We start from the raw sequence: 24,787 nt of genomic DNA, 5'->3' as shown, positions 1-24,787 counted from the left end.
TGGACAGTATTCGATTTTTAACACGTAATAAATGTGTACTTATCATGTAGAATAACTTCCCTTTCTCAATTATCGTTTTTGGCGGGTTCATCAGGGTAAATAAAAAGGCAAGCCGAAGGACACCAATTTTGCGAAATATCATATTTTCAGAGACAAGTACGATCAGAACGAGCCATTGCGTAGGTTATCAGAATAACATTGCGGGGTCAACATTTTTATGAAGACAGTGAACCAGTGCAGCCACTCACCAGAAAAAAATATTGGATTGGGAAGCTACCAAAAATAATTGAAAATTGCTCTAAAATTTGCGCAAAAAGTGTGTGACAGTTTTCAAATGTGAAATGTCAGCTTCCTATGGACTTATTCCAATTGCAATTTGCACAATAATGGACCTTCGTGTTCTATGATAATGAGAACGTGCCAATTTTTCCCCAAAAAAATGAAGTTCATGACACTTTATAACATTCATTTTCAAAAACATGGTGTGTGACAGCCAAGTCGAAGGACATTTGGTACACCAATGAAAGGAGGGGCTAAAAATTTCAATACCATATGTGAAATGTGTGGGGGATGATCCTTGAATGGACCAAAAAAAAAAAAAAAAAATTCATGCTAAAACCTTTGAGAAATTTGCCATGTACACGATTTTTACCTTTTTCTGAGAATTACCCACCTAGGTATTAAAATTCCATTTCTTTTGTTTAAAAAAATGACAGTTTATGTTGAGAAACGACAATTTCCACCAAAAAAATACGGATTTTGTTTATTTAAAAAAAATAGTTTTGTTTAAAACGACAGAATTTCATTAAAATATAACAGATTTTGTTTCGTTACAAAAATGACAGTTTTAATATTTAAAAATTACTGAGCCTATTGAAAAATTGTGCGTTTTTTTAATGACAGCATTTTAAAACGGTGGTTTTTGTTTAAAATGAGAAATTTTGCTCTAAAATTACTGGTTTTGTTCAAAAAAATTACAACTCTTGCTAAAAAATCACATTTTTTGTTTTTGATCAAAGATGACAATTATTTATGAAATCATAGCAGTTTTCTTGCTTAAAACTGGTACTCTATTACTTTTGGAAAACTGATTGTGTTGGTTGAAAAACAACAATTTTTGTTTTAATAAGGTCCTTTAATGCATAAATTTTTACCTTTTTTTTGAAAAAAAAATTGGGGGAAAAGTTTGCAACTTTGTAAATTTTTATACAAATTAATTTTTTTTTTATGAAATAAATATGAAAACTGAATGTAAAATTGAGTAAATGTGTATACAGAACATTTTGTGACCAATTGGTCCATTATTGGTCCATCAATGACCATTTTTTTCAGCTGTGATCAGATGTGACTACTTGTACATTAAAGGGTTGATGAGGCAATTTTGGTTAGAACGAACGTGACAGTTTTTGTTTTACAGTGACAGATTTTTTATATTTTTTTTAAAGGAAAAGCAGTAGCCCTAAGAAGGTTTTGTTGAAAAATGACAGTTTTGCGTTTGAAATGACAATTAATGTTTGTTTAAAAGTGGTGGTTTTTGTTTTAGAATGGCAGTTTTTGGTGTAAAATGGCAGTTTTGTTTTAAAATAACAGCTTTTTTAAAAAAATGACTGTTTTCTTTTAAAATGACAGTTTTTGTTTTAAAATGGAGGTTTCTGTTCTAAAATACCAGTTTTTGTTTAAAAATGGCAGTTTTGTTTTAAAATAACAGCTTTTTAAAAAAATGACGGTTTTCTTTTAAAATGACAGTTTTTGTTTTAAAATGGAGGTTTCAGTTCTAAAATACCAGTTTTTGTTTAAAAATGACACTTTTTATTATATGTAAAATGACAGTTTTTGTTTAAAAACGGAGGTTTTTGTTTTAAATTGGTAGTTTTTGGTGTAATATGGCAGTTTTTGTTTAAAAGTGGCAGTTTTGTTTTAAAATGGCAGTTTTTGTTTTGAAATGACAGTTTTTGTTTAAAAGTGGTAGTTTTTGTTTAAAAATGGTGGTTTTTGTTTTAAAACGGCAGTTTTTGGTGTAAAATGACAGTTTTTATTTTAAAATGACAGTTTTTGTTTAAAAGTGATAGTTTTTGTTTAAAAATGGAGGTTTTTGTTTTAAATTGGTAGTTTTTGGAATTTTGGTGTAATATGGCAGTTTTTGTTCAAAAATGGCAGTTTTGTTTTAAAATCGCAGTTTTTGTTTAAAAATAACAGTTTTGTTTCAATATGATAGTTATTGTTTAAAAAAAAACTGTTTTGTTTTAAAATGACAGTTTTTGTTTTAAAATAACAGTTTTTGTTTAAAAATGTCAGTTTTTATTTTGAAATGGCAGTTTTTGTGTTAAAATGGTGGTTTTTGTTTTAAAATGGTAGTTTTTGGTGTAAAATGGTGGTTTCTGTTTCAAGATGACAGTTTTGGTTTGAAATGACAGTTTTTGTTTAAAAATGACAGTTTTGTTTTAATACGACAGTTATTGTTTAAAAATGACTGTTTTTGTTTAAAAATGGAGGTTTTTGTTCTAAAATAGCAATTTTTGTTTTAAAGTGGCAGTCTTTATTTTAAAATGACAGTTTTTGTTTAAAAGTGGTAGTTTTTGTTTAAAAATGAAGGTTTTTGTTTTAAATTGGTAGTTTCTGGTGTAATATGGCAGTTTTTGTTTTAAAATGACAGTTTTTGTTTTAAAATGGCAGTTTTCGTTTAAAAATGGCAGTTTTTGTTTAAAAATGGCAGTTTTTGTTTAAAATGACAGGTTTTGTTTTGAAATGATACAGTTTGTAAAAAATTGCACTTTTCATTAAAAAAGTACAGTTAGTTTTTGTTGATAAATACCTAGCAATTTTGTTTGAATTTACAATTTTTGTTTAAAATGAATAAATATTGCTAAAAAATCTTAATTTTAAAAAAAATGACAGTTTTTTTGGAAAAATGATAATTTATTGGTTTAACTTTAAAGTTCTAGTCTTTGTAGAAAAATGACTGTTAGCAGTTGTTATTTGACAGTTTTTGTTGAAAAGCGACAGTTTTTGTTGAAAAATAACAATACCGGTTTTAAAATTTTTGAATTTTACCTCACAAGCGATGTACTTTGAGCAGCTAAAAATTTTAATTACATCAGGTAAGTATTTTCAAAAAAGAGATTGAGATTCGGTGAAAGAACCTCCTTGAATTCTGGTTCAATGACTTTGGAAGTTGTTTGCACTCTCTTTTGTTTGAGGGGAAGGGGTGGGCTTGCAACTTTGAAAAAAATCTCAAGGATTGAATTAATGTCGCGGAAATGAAATATTACGATATCTATCTAGTGTTGGATTTTGATCAACGGATTTCATCTTCATGATCAGAAACGTCGTCATTTTTCCAGTCTGGAGAGGGGGGGGGAGAAGGCGTGCAAATCATTTTCACTAGGTACCACTCTTCTTCGGCGTATCAATGATCTAGATACCTAACAAATTTGTCATTTTCCAATTTCTATCATCTTTCAATCGTTCAATATTTGATGAAAAAAATTCTCGGAATAATTGAAAATTAAAAAAAAAATCAATCATCATTTTCTTCTTTTTGGCGAGGAAAAAATAAACAATAAATTTGAAAACTGGACAATTTCAGTATATAGGATGGAACGTGTATGTAATCGAAGCACTCGAGAGTAAAATTCCTACCTACATTTAATCAACGAGATATCCTTTCGAATTTTATAATCGAGATGATCTTTGAGACTGCGGATATATCGTAGAATGGAAACATTTCGACGTAGGTACGTACAAATTGCAACCTACCAGAAAATAAGTACCTACCTAGATGGCAAGAAGGAACTCAACCAAATACCATAGTAATTTCACGTGGTGGTCGGTACCGTAGTAGACGAAATCAATAAATAGAAGATTGCCCTCTCTAAATGAAATAAATTTTCAATTTTTATACTTACCAAGTACAAGCCAACCATTAATAGAAGCGAACAAACTACTCCGAGGGTCGATGAAAATAATACAATCAAGTAATAAACCATTGTTACTGCAACAGAATAAACAAGAAAAAAGAAAATTTATCGAACAAATTTCCAATTATTGGCGAATATTTATTTGGCTTGAGATCTTGTTACAGTATATACGGTAGAGTATATAGTATATAGTTGGCTTATTAAAAATAAAAACAAATAGGTACATTTATCTAGCGTGTCTATAAGAGAGTATGCTGCTGCTTCATATACACAAAGATCACGCTACTAACAAGTTCACATCTCGTCGTCGTCGTTGCCTTTGCTATACATAATATAATGTGTTGTATGGCTAAAAAGTTGAACATGAATAAATAACGTCTTCGTGTTTCAAGCATTCAAATCCCCAAAACACTTTACATAATAGATTCGGAGTTATCGAAATAGTAATAAATCAACTACTGCGGCGACAAAAAGGACAGCTACATTGGTAAAGTTTTTAAAATGCAAAACTATAGAATGTGTGTTATGGATATGGAGATGAGAGGGTGAAAGAGTGGAAGATTAGAAGCGGCGGCGTGTATAAAAAGAAATATGAACTTTTATAATATAATTAAGAAGATATCAGCAGAATATATAAGAAAACCATATAGTATGAATTTTGGCGATATATAGAGGATAGAGTAAAATTCAGCTAAACATGATATACGATAGGAATACACGTAATGGAAAAAACTTCCTCTCGAACTGAAATAACCTAAAACGCCGCCGAGAGAAACACTTTCCAACGAAAGATTAATTGAAATAAACTACACGCTAAAAACCTCTCTGGTTCTGTTCCTTTGAAACTATAAACGCCACCTAAGTACCAATTTACCCAAATACTTTTACTTTTTGTACATCGAAACCATTGAAAATAAATTTTTACCGCGCCATTAATTTAACCCAAGGGGCCATATGGAATATACTTGATAGGAAACATTAACGTGGTAATAAATCAATTAGAGATGATTGAAAAACGAATATTTTCTTCGATTATTTTACGTAGGTAGGTATTTAGATCGTCGTGGCTTCGAATTGAACCTCGTATAAATCATCGAATTACCAGGCGAAATTTATTCAGCCATTTGTTTTATGTATTTCAATTATATTTCTCGGTTTTGTCGTAATTCTTCAATTTTTTATATGAGTTGTGAAATTAAGTATAACTTATGTTCGGATATTCTCATACTTCATACCTTTCTACAATGCAATTCAAGTAGGGAAAAAAATCGATGGACATTTTTTAAAAAAAACAAAAAAAAACGGATGCATTTAGCATAGATACAAAGTAAAGAGTTCCTGCTGCGGAAACAAAAATTATACACCATACACGATACTAAATATTATAATATTGTTAGTATTGTTCTCCTTCATCAATCAAGTTGACGTATAACCCTTGTATCTAAGAGGTTTCGGTCTAATAAAAATATTTCCCGCAATTTACGAGCTCGCATTTTTTTATTTGGAAAATTTTCCGCATTATTTTCGCAGATTTTTCATGCACGTCACAAAACGAAAAACCGTCGGTAAAAAATGGCCAAAGTTGATTGGAAAAATATTGCCGGTATCTTTACGTCGACCTTACCGAGCTATTCATTAAAATCGAGTCGATTTTTTAAAATTCATTTCGTGCTGTTTTCGAGTTTCATAAAAATCCCACATCTAGTACGAGTAGGTAGGTACATGCATTTATACCTACCGCGAAGTAATAATATCCCCTGAAAAAATACTTTTAAAAAGCAAAAAACCCGCCAAGATAGAAAAAAAAACTGATAGGTAAAATGTACCTCAACAAAAAAAAAAAAAAAAAAAAAAAACAGGAACTTTCTGCTGAAAAAATAATGTGATATCACACTACCGCCAAGCAATCATTGTTTAAAAATCAATTTTTTCTGTCTGTGCTTTGAAAAGTTTTAGGCGTATCAGTTTCAAAGATGTACTTAAAAAATCATATCAAAGTAAAAAGTGCTTGAAAATCATTGTAGGATAGAAACACTCAAATCCATCAGGTATTGAAAATGAATTTGAAAACCGGGCCGAAAAGTTCCCGCCAAGCTTGGCCCGGTTTTCAAATTCATTTTCAATACCTGATGGATTTGAGTGTTTCTATCCTACAATGATTTTCAAGCACTTTTTACTTTGATATGATTTTTTAAGTACATCTTTGAAACTGATACGCCTAAAACTTTTCAAAGCACAGACAGAAAAAATTGATTTTTAAACAATGATTGCTTGGCGGTAGTGTGATATCACATTATTTTTTCAGCAGAAAGTTCCTGTTTTTTTTTTTTTTTTTTTTTTTTGTTGAGGTACATTTTACCTATCAGTTTTTTTTTCTATCTTGGCGGGTTTTTTGCTTTTTAAAAGTATTTTTTCAGGGGATATCAGTCTTTTTTTTGTTTTTGTTAAAGTATGTCTTTCTGTCATTTTTTTTTCAAAGACCAACTTTTACAGTTTTTTTTTCTAGCTTGGCGGGTTTTTTGCTTTTTAAAAGTATTTTTTCGTGGGATATCAGTCGTTTTTTTCAAAAATTGTTATTTTCTTATTAATTTGTTATTCAAAGATACGTAAATTTTTTTTGGCTTGATAGGATTTTTGCTTCTAACGCTTCAAAATTGAGAAATGCATTGGGGCATCCTTAAAAGGAAGCATAAATGAAATGAAGTAGGTACATATGATTATTTGCGAACCAATCTTGATATAGGTAAACTGAATGCCACAGAAGAGTCATTAATTTGTGTATAAATATAATGTCTTGCGAAATACGCAATCTATTGTACCAGGCTAAACTGAAATCGAATTGTCCTCATACCTATAACATTTCACACTCCGTTCAAAGACCATCTCTTATGTACAAATATTGAAAACTCGTTCGATAAATAATAGTCTCTTCAAAGCAGTTTAGTAAGTACTTACTTTCAACTCGTACGTAGTATTTACCTACGAGTATTGTATTATTATAGTCTCTTCAAAGCAGTATAGTAAGTACTTACTTTCAACTTGTACGTAGTATGTACGAAACATTTAAATGTTATAGGTATGAAGACAATTTGGTTTCAGTTTAGCCTGTAAATGAAAGAAATTGTACGTTCGCTGAATACTTACATACAAGTTACTGCCGAATATACCTACCTATTCGGTTTCATTTGCAGTTTTGAAATTTCTTTTTCTTTTTAATCAAATTTCAGGTCGAACGAAGCATTATAGGAAAAAAATGAAGAGAACCAAATGAGTAGAGAATTAAATTTCCTTTCTCTGTAAGATAAGACGATCAGATTTTTTCTAGGAAGCTTAGTTTTCTTGATAAGTATTCTGTATTCGATACCAAAGTTCATCAAAATTCCTTCTTCACAAATGAGACAAATGAATGCCAATATTATAAAAACTAAGCTTCCTAGAGAAAATTCGACCGTAATGTTACCGAAAGGAAATTAAATTCTCTACACTTTTGGTTCTATTCATTTTCGTCGCAGGACGCTCCGTTCGCCCAGAAATTTGAATTGAAGAACTTTTTGTGAAAGCAAATTTTACGACTATAACTTCAATGACGAATATTATGAAAATTAAGCTTCCTAGAAAAAATGTTGACTGTAATGTTTCCGAAAGGAAATTCAATTCTCTACAACTTCGGTTCTGCGTAGTTTTTAGAAGCTTTATAGTTTCCATATTATTCGTCATTGAAGTTATAGTCGAAAAATTTGCTTTCACAAGAAGTTCTTCAATTCGAATTTCTGGGAGAACTGCGAACTGAGCGTCCTACGACGAAAATGAATAGAACCAAAAGTGTAGAGAATTTGATTTCCGTTCGGTAACATCGCGGTTGAATTTTCTCTAGGAAGCTTAGTTTTTATAATATTGGCATTTATTTGTCTCATTTGTGTGGAGTGAATTTTGAACTTTAGTATCGAATATCAAGAAAACTAAGCTTCGTAGAAAAAATCTGATCGCTTTACAGGGAAAGTACATTTAATTCTCTACAATTTCGGTTCTATTCATTTTTTTCCTAGGATGCTTCGTTCGACCAGAAATTCGATTTAAAAGAAAAAATAAATTTCAAAACTGCAAATGAAACCTAATATATTCGACAGTAACTGTAAGTTTTCGTCATCAATTCCGTATTTTAATAGTCTACATACTACGTAGGAGTGACTATCTCTTACGAGTTACCTATAGGTATTGAAAACTCATTCGGTAAATAATAGAATAGAATGAGTCTGAAAATGAACTCACCTTATACCTAATTTTAAAAAAAGTAGACGAAAAATTAAAATAAAATTGCGTAAAACCACAACATAAAAATAGGAAATTGAAAAAAAATGTGTATTAAAATTGAAACAATGCGCGTGCAACACTCAGCAATTAGGTACGTGTACCTATTATGACTCGATCAACGATGAAGGTGCGGCTATACTGAATTTAATGGTAACCTTAAACTTGAACCTAGAAGTTAAACAAAGGCAACTTTATGTTAACGTACATTAAGTTCAGTATAAACCAGTCTTATTCTTAAGACAAATCAATACATCACAAATCTAGCTATTCTAACAGGACGCAAATTCGATCCTACGTAATAATACGCAGTTGGATATAAATTACATTGATATTGATAATGAAACTTGCAAAATACTGATTAATTTTTAGAACGATGATATCAATGTGATGGACCATCGCAGCATTTTCTAGGCTTTTCTTTCAGTTTACTTATTTGCTCTTCGGCTTTTTGTACCATGAACCGAGTAAATTCTAAGAATAATTTTTCTATATCACGGTTTAGTTTTGCTGACACAAGATACTGTTTTGCTATACTTTTGCTCCAACTTGTTTAGCGTATCTAGAACAAATACTTAGAATTGAACACATTAGTCAAGTAAAAATGCAGCTAAACATGAACCTGAGGTCTGAAGTTTACTTAATACTGGTCAACTAACTCTAAATTCTATCTTTTTCGAGATAAGTTTTATTGCCAACGATAACTATGCAGATATCTTGGGTCGATTGTTTGTCTCTTTGGTGTCGATTCATCTAATAATGATAATTCACGTTTCCATCTCATCTCTAAAGCAGCTTGATCTTCCCTTCGCATACGTTTATATCTGGACATTTGCTGGTACATTTCTTCTTGCATGCGCTCCTTTTCTTGCTTGGTTACAATTGAGGTGGTTCGTATTGTGGCGAAATTATTAATTTAATACCACCGCTAGGTTCACCCATTCCAACTATACTACTCATCTGTAAACAAAACAGTCGTTTTTATATTCAAGTATCTCTTACCATCATACAGAATAACTAGGATGCGTACCTTATGTTTGCTTCTACTTGGTGTCATACTACTGTTGTTATTCTCCATATAATTGATATTTATACTTTCAAGTACCTACGATTATTAAATGTATTATATTAGGTATTTCAAACAGAATGAATTATACGATACATATTTCAGCCAAAATTAACGGTACCGACAAATCCACACACACACTAGATAAACACAAAATCTCAATCTGAAACGTAGCGATTCACGATAGAATTACACAGAATACATCCGCGAGGTCAACATAATAAGGTATATTTCTTGGCAATATTTTCACGATGATTACTTTTTAATTGATTGAAAAGAATCTTCATTCGTAATCTTTGTCATCCTCACTTTCTTCGATAGATCACTTTCTTCGAGCACCAAAATTGTTCCCTGATTGAATCCTTGAATTTCGTAGAATTTCGCCTGAAAATCAACAGATGATTAATTTCACTTTTTCAGACTCAAAAATGTTCATTCATCACTCACTTGATTCAGGGCAGCAAACCAGCAATCAAATCACAGTTTCGGAAGTTCGGAGAAAACATGGAATGGACATTTTCTTGATCTTGATTCTTGATCAACTCGATGTCGCCGGTGATATCACGATTCATGAAGGAATATTCTTATCACTACTAGTACTTTCTGTTCGTTGGGGGGGACTTCGTCCCCCCCACACCCCCCCTTGGGCTTCGCCCAAACCGCTTCTCCTCCTTTCTTTACCGATGCCGCCGTAAATCAGTATGCTTGATAGAAATATACCACCGGAACTTTCCGTTGACAAGGCTACAGCCTCTTCAAATGAACTGATTTACTTGAAATTTTGTATAGTGGTAGTGTAAGTCATGTAGATGACCCTTTTTCACACTTCAATTGAAAATTTTCATTTTATTTTTTCTTTTCCACTACTTTCTCATTTCTGTCACTGAAAAATCATGAAGGTAATTTCCGTTGACAAGGCTACAGCTTCTCCTAATGAACCGATTTGCTTGAAATTTTGCACATTGATAGTGAATATGATGTAGATGACCCTTTTCTACGGTACTACGAAAAATTTTCATTTTGGAGGTGTTTTTGGGGGGAGAGAAATTTTCAAATTGAAAAAAAGGGGGTCAAAAATATTTTTTTTTCAAAACTGACGTTGTATTTAAAAATAACTCGTTAATTTACACCAGTGTACGAAATTTGACTTGAATTGGTTCAGTAGTTTTTTGTTGACACGAAAATTTGTGATTTCAAAAATTACCCCAAAATGCTAACTTTGGGTACTTCAATCTACATCATTTTTTACCGTAGAAAGTTTGTAAGTATACCAAATTAAAGCTCTCGTTGATGCCAACAACATATCAAAAAATCAGAATCGTACGTTTTTTTATTCGCGAGAAATTGAACATCGAAAATACGCTTAGTTGTTCAGAGAATTAAGCAGTAAGTGGCCGGACTGTCATCACGTTTGTATTATTATTGTTGTTGTTGTTTTTTTTTGTGTGCGTTTTTTTTTCTATCTTGGCGGGGCAGTCCGACCGGACTGCTTGATTCAAGAAAGGTGGAATTTTTCTTCCTTTATTCTTCCCTTATACCGTTACCCTTACCTGCCCTTATTCTCGATGGCAGAATTTTGTCGACGGTTTACGTCTTGCGTCAGCATTTTTCGAATACTTTTGTCTCGCTGCTGCAGGTTTTGCGCACGTAGTTGACTAGTATTTTTTTGTCTTTTTCGAAAACAAAACGTCGAATATTTCAAGAATTTTACCAAGTTTTTGATTACCGTATCGAGTGTCTGAGGCGTTGATAAATACGAGGATTGGATTTTTTGGGTGTTGTTTTCTTGGCAGATTGAGGCTGTGTTTACTTACTTCAAAGTGAAATAATAAATCGAAAAAGGTGATTTGCATTTCTCAAATTGTTGAAAAATATCGTTATATGTGGGTAGATTAAGAGAAATTATCTGACAAGGGAACCTTTTGAGAGTTTATTTGAGTTTGAGGCGACCTTTTATTCATTTCTTTTCAATTTTGAAAGCATAATAAGGTGCAAGTAAGACTTAAAAGATTATGGTCCGTTTCATATACTTACCTATAGTCGGGGGCACCCGCATACGGATCTATTGCACCCCACCATCCCTCCCGCCGATCCACTGGGGCAACTTTTTTCTTAAAGGGGTGGTCCCAAGGAACATTTCTAACCGTTATCCTCAAAAGAAAATGTGGTATTACTTACAAAATGGCGGCCATTTTGATTGACAGGTCAGCCGAAATCAGAGATTTTGCGTTCCAACATAGGACTTCCGCGAATTTTTTTAAACCATACTCCGGTAGATCGAAAGAGCAGGCAAAAATTCATCACCTGTCAAAATTTCAAGTGCTAAAGTGCCTTTTTCGATTTTTGGCGAATTTTTGAAAATCTTTAGGCCAAAAATGAGGGAAAAAATCATAATTTTACCAAATTGACCTAGAAAGCTGAAATTTGGGGTATACCCTATTTTTGACCTGCCAAATTTATTGGAAACTGGTTCAAACCGTTTTGAGTAGGTAGTTTTGGAGCCTCCAGCAGATTTTTGAAACTTGAAATTCCCACAAAATTTTATCAAGTGGAGTTGGAAAGTCGAAATTTATTCTGCAAACTAATTGGTGGATTTCAAGTCGTTTGGAGTCTCCGGCTGTAAAGGGAGGATTGCGCCATTTTCTATCGCTTAGGTGATAGAAATTTGTTCTCTTTTTATTCCTTCATGGTTTTAGTACAGTTCTCTTACGTAACCACGCTATCTGGCGGAGTAGTTCACGGAGCTACGAGTTATTCGTTATCCGACCCAGGGCTGTTAAATTACCGTAATTTATTCACTGGTAAAATCAGGGATGAAAAGCTAGCCGAAAGCTTAAATCCGAAAGCTGAAAGCCGAGCATATTTTCGCACTAAGCCAAAAGCTAAAAGTTTGGAAGTTTCATTTTTTTCAAGCCAAAAGCTAGTCAAAAGTTTCATTTTTTTGGCTTTTTCAAAGGCTTTTTTGCAGAATTGATTTCTCCAAATTCAGAAGAAACAAAAAAACGAAAAAAATGTCATTCAATTTTATTTTAATGTGATTTGATGAAATGAAAAAAAATTCTAGCAATGAATACCTAATTGAAAAAAAAAAATTCTCCACTATCATTAATTATTATAAAATTAATGTACCTTGATCCGATTTTTAATTCCTTTTTTTTGTAAATTGAAGGTGTATCAGCTAAAAGGTTAAAGTCAAAAGCTCAAAGCCAAAAGTTTAAAGCTAAAAGCTTAATGAAATATAGCTGAAAGCTTCTAGATTGTAAATATAAGGGAAAGCCTTTGGAAGCCGAAAGTTTGGCTAAAGCAAGCCTTAAGAATCGAAATAGCCGAAAGTTAAATCCAAAAGTTTCAATTTTGAAATTTCAAGCTAAAAGCCAAAAGCTAAAGTTTCATTTTAAAGCTTTTCATCCCTGGGTAAAATACGGCGGTAAAATACGGTATTTTACGGTATTTATGGTATTTTACTATTTTGGATATGAAGAGTTATTTGTAGTATTGTAGTTTGACTTTGAAGTTCTGAACTTCTGACCTGCCTTTGAAGTAAATTTTCGCCTGTATTGGGTGTTATTAGAGATTATAGGAAATTTTCCGTGGAAATTTTTTGGAAATTTATGGGAAAATTTTTTGGTAACTTTCAAATCATGAATTTCCATGGAAATTTGGAAATTTGGAAATTTATGAAGGAAAGATGAAAAAAAAGTGTTCAATTTGGCTTTTTGGTAAATTATGGTAAAATACGGTAGGTAATAAACTTTTGGTAAAATACCGTAAAATACCGCTGTAATTTACCAACATAAATTACCTTACAGCCCTGATCCGACCAGATAGCCAGTCAACCGCGGACTCACCATCCAGTTTTATGATACAAATATGCGTTTCATAAAAAAAAATGAAGGATACAAAATTGTTCTAGATGAAATTTTCTACATTTTGACGCTATCGTTTGAACTCAAAATGTTTATTATAGAACCTTACAGGGGGTTCTAAGTCTGTCCCCGACTAGAACATCCATCGCTGTTTTCATTTTTCAGAATTTTTAGTGTGCATAGCACACTATTGGTTTTGTTCTGAAAGGGGAAAAATTCTTTGGAACAAATGTTCTCTTAGATGGATGGGCCAATTTTTTTGAAATTTTCATACATAGATGTGGTCTAACATGAAGCATGGAATGCCGTAATTATAATTGCAATTACTCAAGTAGGTAGCTTCTTGAGTAATTGCAATTAATTACAAAAATTTGTACCAAAAAAAGAATAAAAAGGGGAAAAGGGCCATATCAAAAGGAAAGCCAACAGTAGGTATGTAACACCACAGGGAGTGTAAAATATTATTTTCTATTGTTCAATTTTCAAAATTATTTTTCAAAATTGAACAATGGAAAAGATTTTATCAAAAGCGAAGCCGACATCAATTTTAAAATGTAACACTGCAGGGGTCATAAATATTCTTATCTACAGTGTTATCTTTCCCATTGTTCATTTTTAGAATACCTGCAGGTGTTTCATTTACACATGTTCAGTACCTACCCGGTAAACACATAGTACGCGATACGCCAGCGAATAGAAGGCGATCATCGTATTGGCAGCCAGCGTATCGCCGGCGGGAATCGCGTTCGAATCGCCGGCGAAAATGTCCGCTTTTTCCGCAGCGAAATCCGAAGGCGATACGCCGGCGGGAATCGCAGCGATATCGCTGTTGAAATAGGACGCGATTCGAAGGCGATTCGTCGGAGGAAATCGCAGCGATATCAGAACACAATTCGAAGGCGATTCGAAGGCGATTCGAAGGCGATAATCGCAATGATGTTTTGCTTTGGTTTTTTCCTAGTTTTTTCTCCCACATTAGAATCAGAACGTATTCTTCAATTAATTTTACGAGTAATTTACTAGTTTACATAATTAAAAATCAAGAAAACAAAATAAATAACGAGTAAATTAAGTGAAGAATGCTTTCTGATTCTGATGTAGGAAGACAAACTAGGAAATAACAAAAGAAAAAACGATGAAGTACCTATACTTGGGTAAATCACTTCACACAAGAATGCAACAACATCAATTGTAATTTATTAAAATAACCAAAAACACAAAAATTGAATTATGGAGATTTAGAATAATTATTCTAAGTCACCATACAAAATCCATTTGAAATCATCAAAAATTTATCAGAATTCATCACTAAAAAACAGTTCAAAATCACCATGAAAAATTCCAAGCTGAATAAAAAAATTAAATTTGAATCAATACAGTGAAAAATTTATTTTAAAAATCACAAAAAAGTGTCAAAAATTGCTAAAAAAAAATTCATTAGAAATAATCACAAAAAAATTCCAATCTGACTCATCGCCAAAAAATTTATTCTATGTACACACCACGAAAAAAAATTGTTCGTTATCACTCCAAAAAAATTAATCAAAATTCAACACCAGAAAACCAATTTGAAATAAACACGAACGAAAAGATAAAAAAAAACACAACATTCTGCTCGTTATTGCATGCTTGCGTAAGAACATCTGAATGCTCACTCGATTGAACGCGAAACAAATGCTAAAATCGCATGAAAAATATTGTAAAAGAACTCTACTAAATTCGCCTTCTATTCGCCGACGAATAGACCGCGGAAATCGCGCTGAAAAAAATGAAAAAGATCGTTGCGAAATTCGTAGGCGTATCGCCGGCGGATTCAGCAGTGTTTTTTTTCAAATTTTTTCAGCGTGATTGTCGCGTTCGATTCGCCGGCGGATAGAACGCGAGTATCGCGTTGAAAATATCACTGCTGAATCCGCCGGCGATACGCCTACGATTTTCGCAACGAGTTTTTTCATTTTTTTCACTGCGATTTCCGCCGTCTATTCGCCCGCGATACGCCTACGATTTTTGAAACGAGATTTTTCATTTTTTTCACTGCGATTTCTGCCTTCTATTCGCCGGCGAATCGAACGCGATTTTCGCGACCGCGATTTCCGCCGGCGATTCGCGTTCGGTGTGTTTACCGGGTAGACACCAAAAGCAGGTGGTTACCCTTTCAGAATCAAAACCCACCAGTCATTTGTGATTTTGCTGTGCTCCCAAGAGGTTCTCTCAGTACTCTAGTGCTTTTGGATTCGCATTATGCTTTTTATATATCGCGTTGTGCTTTTTTTTGAAATCATGTTGTGCTTTTTTTTTGAAATCATGTTGTGCTTTTTTTTTGAAATCGCGTTTTGTCAAGCTTTTTTTAAAATCATGTTGTGCTTTTTTCAAAAACTCCTAGTGCTTTTTTTGCAAATTTGCGTTGTGCTTTTTTTGAAATCTTGTAGTGCTTTTTTTCAAATTTGCATCCCCCTCCCACAATTTTGAAACACAATTGAACACATTGATTCAATATAATTCCAGTATTTCCCCCCTAAAAATTAACATTTTACATATTTGAGAAGGGGAGGGACAGAGAGCCAAAAAATTCTTCATACTGTATTGGACTTTTGAAAACTTTGAAAAAATGCCATCTTTTGACTTCTAAGAACCTGAAAAATATTGCGACAAATTCCCATCACTTTATTAATTAATTTTTTCAGTTTTCAGTGACTCTAATTTTTGTAGTAAGTAGGTAATTTCTTAAAACAATTTTCTAACGATTCATCATTCACTAATTTCTTTATAATTTTATACCAATATCAGGAACTAATTTTCCAGCTATTTTTCATTGATTTTCTTGTGATTTTTTCACCAATTTCTCAAATCTTTTTCTGATGTTATTACTTACTCATTTTTGAACTTTTCAAATAATTTTTCATTGATTTTCCTGTGATTTTATTAAAATGTTTTTCAAGCAAAAAACATGCGGCCGCCCGCCCATATGATTAAGTATCCAAATTCTTCCTTCAGAAAAACTCGTATTTTCGTTTTTTATTTTTTGTAAATTTTTTGTATTTAGCATTAAAAGGTTTGAAAATGGTAGCGAGGGAGCTTTTCCTTGAAAAAGTAGTTTTTAGGTACAGTATTTGGAAAAATTCCGGTGCAAAAATGAGAATTTTGGGGTGAAGATGAGGAGGAGGAGGAGGGGTATGTAGAGTTGAATGCCTAAGTAGGTACTCAAATTTTCAAATTTTCCACATCACTTAAAACCGAATAACCATGTTAATATTGCGCCAATGTCTGCCCAAATGACCGCTGCTTTAAAACGTACTATTCGGAACACAACGTTAATAAAATGAAATCACGATGTTAACATTACTGCCTATTTTATTGCCATAAATTTAAGAAGCTCGAGGTTTTGTTTTCCGTTGTTACGATTTCGTAACTCTGTTGATGGTAAAAAAACATACGAGTTGGTTTTATATTATTTCCGTAACTCTTATCTTACACACGTGGTTTTTGTACACACGAAGTAAAAAAAAAAAAAAAAAAGAGGAAGAAGAAGTGGAAAAAAGGCCAATATTTTATTCAACGGAAAGTTGTTCGAGCTACGTTTCAGCGAGTTTCAACATTTTTTCACATTTTTAAAAATTTAACCGTCAGCATATACCTATACTTTTACTGTTTCGAATTACACGTTGAAGTTGAAAACCTACGTCGCCGTCGGATCCTCGAGTGATATATCATCGGAGAAAATTTTCGTTTTTCCTCTCCCTTCGACAAGACTACAAGTTTTAACATCTCTAAGGGAAAATTTAAGCAGAAATTTTTTCATGTTACCTATACCTACTTATACGTTATGAAATAGAAAAAAATCAATTTCAAAGGGCGAGTTTGGAATCGATTGAGTAGTACATCGAAATATTTGCTTAAATCGACGTGAAATTTGGTTTTATTCGTGGGTAGATTGGATAAAGGTATCGAAAATAGTATTTTAAAAAAATGTTACCTGCGATGTATGTACGTACCTATAGATGTACTCGTACCTACCTATAAACAGGAAATTAAGAAAGCGATCGTGTTAAGTATTTATTATTCGTGAGTCGAGCCTTGAGAGGAATTTTTTACGCTTTTTAAAATCATATTCTATGAAAGGTGTCGAATTTTCTAGATGTTTGAATGGCGAATAAAGATTTTAAGATGACGCTGACGTTTACACAAAAACGTCTAAATGCTTGGGATTTTTACGCCGGCTGTATTCTCGTAATATGAATATGAATTAAGTTCTCAAGCTGCCTGTTAAGTGTACCTATGTAAGATGATCGTGTCGAGAAGCTGTCTAATAAATCTGTGCATTTTCAATTTTAGCTAGGGAATATACTGACATTACTGAGTAGGGCTTTGATAGAAGAGGAACATTGCACTTTAGTTTAATTTTACATAAATAAATCTACAACCTTTAAAACACTTACATGTAGGAATAATTATGAACTGTTTCATTTTAATTCAAACTTTTCAGCTAAATTTGATCCACTTTTAGATTCAATTTAATTGAGAGATTAAATGAAAAAGGAGCCTTTGTCAATTTTTGTTTGTTTCTGATTTTTACAATTCTGAATAATTTATATATTTAACAATTTCCTTCTGATTGATTCCACCATATTCAATGTAATAAAAGTCTTCCTCAAAAAAAAAAAAAAAAAAAAGAGTAGAAAAATGTTCGCTTTTCAAATTTTAAAATGGCGCTGTAAGTGGAATCTATCATTTAAAATTCTAAAAAATGTCCTTAGATGTACCTTTTGATGCTTTTTCAAAATATTCAGTTTTCGAGATGGAATCTCTTTATAGAAGGAGCACCTCCTCCCCCCAATTTGGGCAAAACTTTCAAAAAAAAATCTGAGGCATGTGATGTATCAAAGTGTATGTTTTTAGTTATGTTAAACACAAATATGACGTCAGATTTTTGATTGGACCACATCCGACTTTTACTCATTGGAGGGGGGTTCTGGGGGCCATGGGTGAGGTCAATTTGAAAAACTAAGGTTATATTCGTGTTCAGCGATATCGAAAACAACAGGTGCTACCATACCCGAAGACTTCCATACAGCAATTGTAATACCCATTTTCCAAAAAGGAGACCAAAACGACCCAGGAAACTACTGCAGAATAAAGTCTACTAAATGCTGCCTACAAAATACATACTTGCAAATGATGCTAGTGAGAAGAATCGAGAGCCATGCAGAGCCAATAATATTGGAATGCCAAAATGGATTTTGAAAGGGAAGATCGTGCATAGATGGAGTAAACGCAACGAAGCATGCTGATGGAGAAGAGGCGAGAATATAACCTGGAAACATCCACATGCTCTGTTGATCTAGAGAAGGCATACGATCAAGTCCAAAGGAAGGAGTTAGGAGTTGTTTCTTGTTTGAAATCCTGAGGAAAATTGAAGTGAAAGAACAAAATAGGTAGTAAGTAGATACGCTTAATTGAAGTATACACGAATAATGTATTCAATAAAAGTAAGATCCGGAAGAATGTCGGAAGCAAAGAAGATAGGAAGAGGAGTAAGACAGGGATGCCCAATGTTGTGTAGCCTGTTCAACATCTACTTCGACAACATGATTAAAGAATGGCTGAAAACCAAGCCAAAATGGCTAGACATCAATGACACCCACATCAATACCCTGCTTGATCACGTGATTTTTGCCGACAATGAAGATGACTTGCAGAGAGTGATGTACATTTTTTGTACAACCTTCTGAAAGTAGCTGATAATTATGGAATGAGAATCTTGCCCTCAAAAACAAAGGTGATGGCCTATGAGGAGAAAGAGCCAATACGCAGTAAAATGGTTATAAATGGACATGATTACGTTATAATTGGCCAAGCGACATTTTCATTTTTTTTATTATTAGGTAAAGTTACTTGGGAGTAATAAGGTTACATCTAAAAAAAAATTGACTGACATTTTTGCATTTTTGGGGCTTGTATGACCCCCCTCAACCAAAAATAACACTTTGAGTTGGGTAGATTATCTAGATCTTGTAAAAACGCAAGTTGCCTAACTCAAATTCCCAACAACATTGCAAGTTGTTTGGAGCTATAAGAGTACATCTCAAAAAACTCAGTTTTTTTGAGTAAATTTTGTACGTACAAAGTGTTATAAGACAGTTTTGATTGTTTTGAATGTTTGTCAAATAGAAATATTCCCAAGAAGTGTATTTTTTGTTGGATTGTTCCAAATGGAAAACAATTTTTAAATTGATCACTTTCCAGAAAAATTAATTTGCACATATAATGAAATTTTAGTTTTTTGAGAAAAACTCAAAAACTAAGCACTCTAGAAAAAAACTAACGACACGACATTATGTCGATTGGAAATCTAATTCTCTACAACTTTGTTAACATGAAGTTATTTTGGGCGCTTCCTTTCGCCTCCAGGCAATTATAAACAGAAAATTATATTTTCATTTGTGTAGGGTGTCATTTAATTAAATGAAATTAACACGATGAAACACAGTATTGTTGTCTAATTATTTCTTTTATTAAATTTATTCCAGTCTTTTAGCAATTTGTCAAGGTTTTTTTTTCACTTTTTTTTTGGACGCTTCCTTTTGCCTCCAGACAATTATAAACAGAAATAATTATCCACTCAAGTGTATGTTTTTTAGATATTTCCCAGACTTTTTCCACCATCAAAAAAATGTTTTCATTCGCTTCCAGAAAGGTGAGGTACTCAAATAGCTCGTGCATGTAACGCCAAGTTCATAAAATCGGATACTGCAGGTCTTTAATGGTATTCTGCCTCATATACACACTGCGTTGGGTTGTTTCTAATGTCTGTGGCGAGTGAAAACAGAACAGACTTTTTACAGCCCGGTACTGGGCTGCAAAAAGTCCAGATGGGTTGCAAAAAGTCTGAGGTTTATCTAGTATGGGTTGCGCAATACCACTTTTCATGTGTACATATACGTAGATTAATTGGGGCACAGATCTGATTAGATTTGACCAAATCTACTCACACCTTCAGATTCCATAATTTTTCACTTGCGATGATTAACCAAATCTGTGAACAGATTTTTCATCAGACTTGATTATGATTAATCAAACCATGATCTAAACAAATCCGATCATATTCAACTGGATTTGACCAGACTCCATCAGACTTGATCACATGTTGACATTCTTTAGATCCAATTAGATCTGTTCAAACCTAATAAATGGATACCTTCTATGGATCTGATCAATGACCAGATCCCATAAATCCTTTTCTCTCGGGTTACAAATCGAAATACCCACTAAAATTTGAAAAGGACGTGATAGATTTGTTTTTAATGGAAGATTACCTTGATAGGTACCTTTACCTACCTACGTTTGGGCAAATTCGAAGTAAAGTTACTGCCAGATCAGTTTTTTTGGCGTTTCCTCTTACGAGGTTTTTTCATTTTGTAATTTTGGTGACAACTTCGTAAAAGTTGGGTGGAAAATTTTAAATTAAAAGAAAAAAGATACTTAATAAACATAATGTTTTATTTTTTATTCATCTCTAAGATTAAATTTTAAAGAAAAATATAGTCAAATGCTCGGTACCGAGTCAACATCTCTTTAATATTAAATTTTTCTCATAACTCAAACAAATCATTAAACTTGCGTCAAAAAAAATGATTTCTTCGTTTGAAAAAACTTCGTCAGACGTTACTCGTATACTCATGCTTTCATTTCTCAACCCTTTAAAAATTATCAATCAATTTCGCTTGGAAAAAGTATGCCCCGTTGGATATTTCCAATTTAATTTGTTTCACGGGAATAAGTTGAAAATAAACTAGCGCTGTCAAATTCGCGTATTTTGGGCCAAAGGCTAATTCCAATATGAACGGGAGCACGTTCCTTTTATATAACAATATTAATTCGGTAATTTTCTCAGTGTCTACGAGGTAAATGAAGAATGGATGTTGTCGAGCGTGAATTTGAAAATAACACGATGATATCTGCATATTATTATACGCGTAAGACGAGATTTCATACTTTGGTGCTGATAAATGATTCGTTGTAAGACTTTTGTCGAGTAAATTAAATGATATTGTTTAAAAGGTGCGAGCGAGAGAAAACGCTGAAAGCATCTTTTAGCGAAATATCAACGAAGACGATTCGTTCCAATTAGTCAAGTTGTGTTGGTTTACTTATTTGGCATAATCTTGGCGTTAATGACTTGAAGTATTCTGCATATTTTATGCGGCGCGGCGCGGCGGCTTTCTGGTGTGTTATTTTCGTCATATAATTCATACAACTTTAACGTGACTGCTCATTAAACACGAAGCTCTAGAGTAATACCCCAAATACCTTTTACACACACTACGTGTGAAAAAATATCAGTCTTGGGGGTTGCCACAGAGGCCTCGTTTTTTTCACCTCCTCCATACCCATACTACCGTAGGTACGAATACGTTTTATTTAAAACTCGAGCGTACCGTCATCGCCGAACAAAGCTCTCGAGTCATCTTGAAAATTAAATTGTACTCGTTTCGAAATACAACTTGGTAATTCGGCTCGTTTAAAAGCGTCTCCGAATATAAGCTCTTCAAAGAATCTTCATTGAGTTGTTTTTGCAAATTGTACGCTCATTTAATCTTCAACATCGAATTAAAACGGTAAAGACAATTTTGTCGTTCAATTTTAAGAACCCGTTTTAATTTACCTTACCTACCTACCAACCATTTTTGAACATTCGAAAACAATTTATTTTTATGTAAATTTCCTTCTCGGCTTTTTTTTCAACGCCAATTCCATTTTTTTTCTGAATGAAGCGATTTAATTAATTTACGCGTTTTTCGGACATTTTATTTTTAATTTTTAAAAAATGGTAATTAAATTACTCGGGTAGCCTTTTTTGGCCAACAGGCATGTTTTTTTTTCGAATGTTGCGTTTGGCATTATTTTTTGAAATTAACCAGGCAGCCGCGTCGACTTGATTAATTAATTTGTGTAAACAAGGGAAAAGTTTGAAGTTTTCAAAACATCGAATTAATTTATAATTTTTCGATCAATCGGTGTCTGTGTTTATACATTTATCCACTTGGATATCGACCTCGAGCTTATTATGTTTAGAAAAATAGAATGAAATTGACGAAATTATATGTATCTATACTCAAAGAACAAATGAGCTCGTGCGCCGAAAATAAAACTTGAACGAGAGTGAAGTATAGCTTCTGCAATTTTCATTCATTTTTAAGCAGTTTTCTTCGATAGTTTGGTTGAAAAAAAAAGAAAAGAAAGGTATCGAGGTTTCTTTTTGCTTGGAATTTCTTCCGAAACTGTCAAACTTATGAAAGCTTATGTTTGGAAACTGGTTAAACTTGTGGCAAAGCCGTTTGTAGGTATTTAAAGAGAATAAACAGGAAATTCAAAATGAATAATTAAAACCTAAAAACTCAGGGTGAAACTTTCAAGATGAAAGTTCTACTTTTCTTGATAAGTACAAAGATTGAAAGTTGCCATTAAACATTCAAAAAAATAGTAGTGATAATACTTTTTATATATTATGTACTTTAAAAAAAAAAAAAAAACTAGTTGGGGAATGTGCTCTGATTATTTTTGCAGGAAAAAATTTTGATCAAAATTTTAAAAAACATTCTGAAAAACACCATTTTGCGAATAGGTAATTAAAAACTCTTTACATCGTCACATAAAATACTGAGCTAAGTAGGTAAATTGAAGAATTTTCATTTTTTATTTTTTTTATATTTTCCTGAATTACCTAGGTAATTAAATTTGAAAAAAATCAAGAAATCAATTGAGGGGTTAACTGGAAAAGAGGATTTTGTCAATCTTTTTTGTGATTTTCACAAATTCTGAATAAACTTGAAAATTTTTTCCGGAGAATGTCGTGTCTAGATGGGATAGCTCCCAAACTGTAAGGGCGACAATAATTTTTTTGGGGTCTATGATTAGGGAGCATTGTCCCCTACATTTTAGTACAGATCGGGCAGGTGGGGGGGGGGGGGTGAGTCATTTTCCCATTCCAATCAAAAATATAGCTGAAATGTCCATCGTCATGGGTGTGCCAGTTCATGTTTCTGTTGCTTTGTTATCGGTTTTTGGACCACTGATTTGAAGTTCAACTTGAAAAGAATGAAATATTCTATGTGATATAAGTTGAATATTCACTTAATGAATCTTAAATTTTTTTGGGGGTTTCTCAGACTCACGCCACAACAAAAAATTTCTCTAAAACCAGAAATTTCGACTCCGAATGTCCTTCATCATGTGTCATTTTTAACCCTTCTTCCTTAATTTGAAAATTTTGATAACTTATGCCAAAAGTGTATTCAAGTACATCAAGTTGAAAAAGCTATCAACCTTTGCAAAAAAAAGTAAAATCCTCTCCCTTATCTACTGAAAAAGAGAAATTTTGTCCATAGGCATAGCCAACATTTTTTGTCCATCGTCGTGTTTTCTACTAAACTTTTTGAATAGGCAATTAGGCACAACAAAAGACCGAATTGACATAACGACAGACATTTGAGACATTTATGACATTGACAGTCATCCAGTATTCTCATCACATCAATTGATTGTTTCATCTGTTATCACAGGCTCTCGTTGTGTCAAGCGTGTCAAGCATGTCCATCATCCGTCGTTGTGTAAAAAATAGAGCCCCCTCGTCCCTAATAATGGGGCTCCTGCTCTGGAAACATGCTCAATGGTCTCCATCAACCCAACATTAACAATTTTGGCAAAAAAATTTCCAAAAAATAATTTGAAAATTTGAAAAATTTTTCATCAAATTTTCTCACTTTACGCGGAATGACCCAAGTTGACATTTTTCAGTTCGTTTTTGCAATTTCTGAAAAAAAAACAATTTTTGGCCAAAAGCGAAACTTTATCAATTGTAGTAAAAAAGAGGAGCCTTTTGGAATTTCTGACAATTTTTTGGTTTTTTACGAAAAAAGTCACAATTTATAGCCATTTTAATATATTTCAAACATTTTTGTCAATTTTTAAAGTGCAAAAATTTTTAATAATGTGTAAGTAATAAAAAAAAAACAAAAAAAAAACAAAAAAGCACACAATCCTGATTTTTTGGGAATTATTGTCAATTTTGTGAAATACTTAACGAAAATAAATTATTCAAGTCAGAAAGTAAGACTTTGAAAATGTTTGCAAAAATCAGCTCATCGTATAAAAAGTATTCATATGCCAAAAAATAACATTTTCCCACAAATTTCTGAAGATGTGCGAGACTTTTTGGAACTTTTTACAAAATAGAGATCATCAAGTTGCAGTAAATAACTTACAAGTGGCTATGGACGAGTTTGCCAAGTGGGCAAATTGCTGGAAGATCAAATTAAATGAGAGTAAATCTTCAATGACCACATTTACCTACAGAAAATATGGCTATGCTAATATTTCAATCAATGGGTCAATCATCCCTCTGACAAATGTTTCTAAATACCTCGGATTGCATCTTGACTCCAGACTTAATTGGAACCACCACATCAAGGTAAAGAGAAAGGAGCTTGATTGCAGACTCAAAAACCTATATTGGCTACTAGGCAGAAATTCCAAACTTAGCCTAGAAAATAAACGTCTTGTTTATAACTCGATACTTCGGCCAGTCTGGCAGTATGGAGCACCTCTTTGGGGGTGTGCAAAACAGGCCAACA

At 32.8% G+C, this 24,787-nt stretch overlaps 1 protein-coding gene and 1 long non-coding RNA gene across 3 annotated transcripts in view; both read right to left on the bottom strand.

Annotated features, from left to right (window-relative positions):
- LOC135835012 (uncharacterized) overlaps window positions 1-24,787 on the bottom strand; it is a 97,494-nt gene that overhangs the window by 11,635 nt on the left and 61,072 nt on the right. For both annotated transcript variants that reach the window (XM_065349059.1, XM_065349058.1), the window contains exon 4: window positions 3,906-3,991. In XM_065349059.1, coding sequence (XP_065205131.1) covers window positions 3,906-3,991 — 86 coding nt within the window. The remainder of the gene's footprint in view (window positions 1-3,905; window positions 3,992-24,787) is intronic.
- On the bottom strand, window positions 8,256-11,626 carry LOC135835016 (uncharacterized). Its single transcript, XR_010556807.1, has 4 exons — window positions 9,739-11,626; window positions 9,551-9,675; window positions 9,256-9,330; window positions 8,256-9,185 (listed from the first exon to the last, which is right to left on the bottom strand). It is a non-coding gene; the product is annotated as an uncharacterized LOC135835016 (long non-coding RNA).

Source organism: Planococcus citri, chromosome 2 (genome assembly GCF_950023065.1).
Source record: "Planococcus citri chromosome 2, ihPlaCitr1.1, whole genome shotgun sequence".
Classification (NCBI taxonomy): domain Eukaryota; kingdom Metazoa; phylum Arthropoda; class Insecta; order Hemiptera; family Pseudococcidae; genus Planococcus; species Planococcus citri.
Note: the sequence above shows the minus strand (reverse complement) of the source record. Positions and strands in the feature narration are given on the sequence as shown.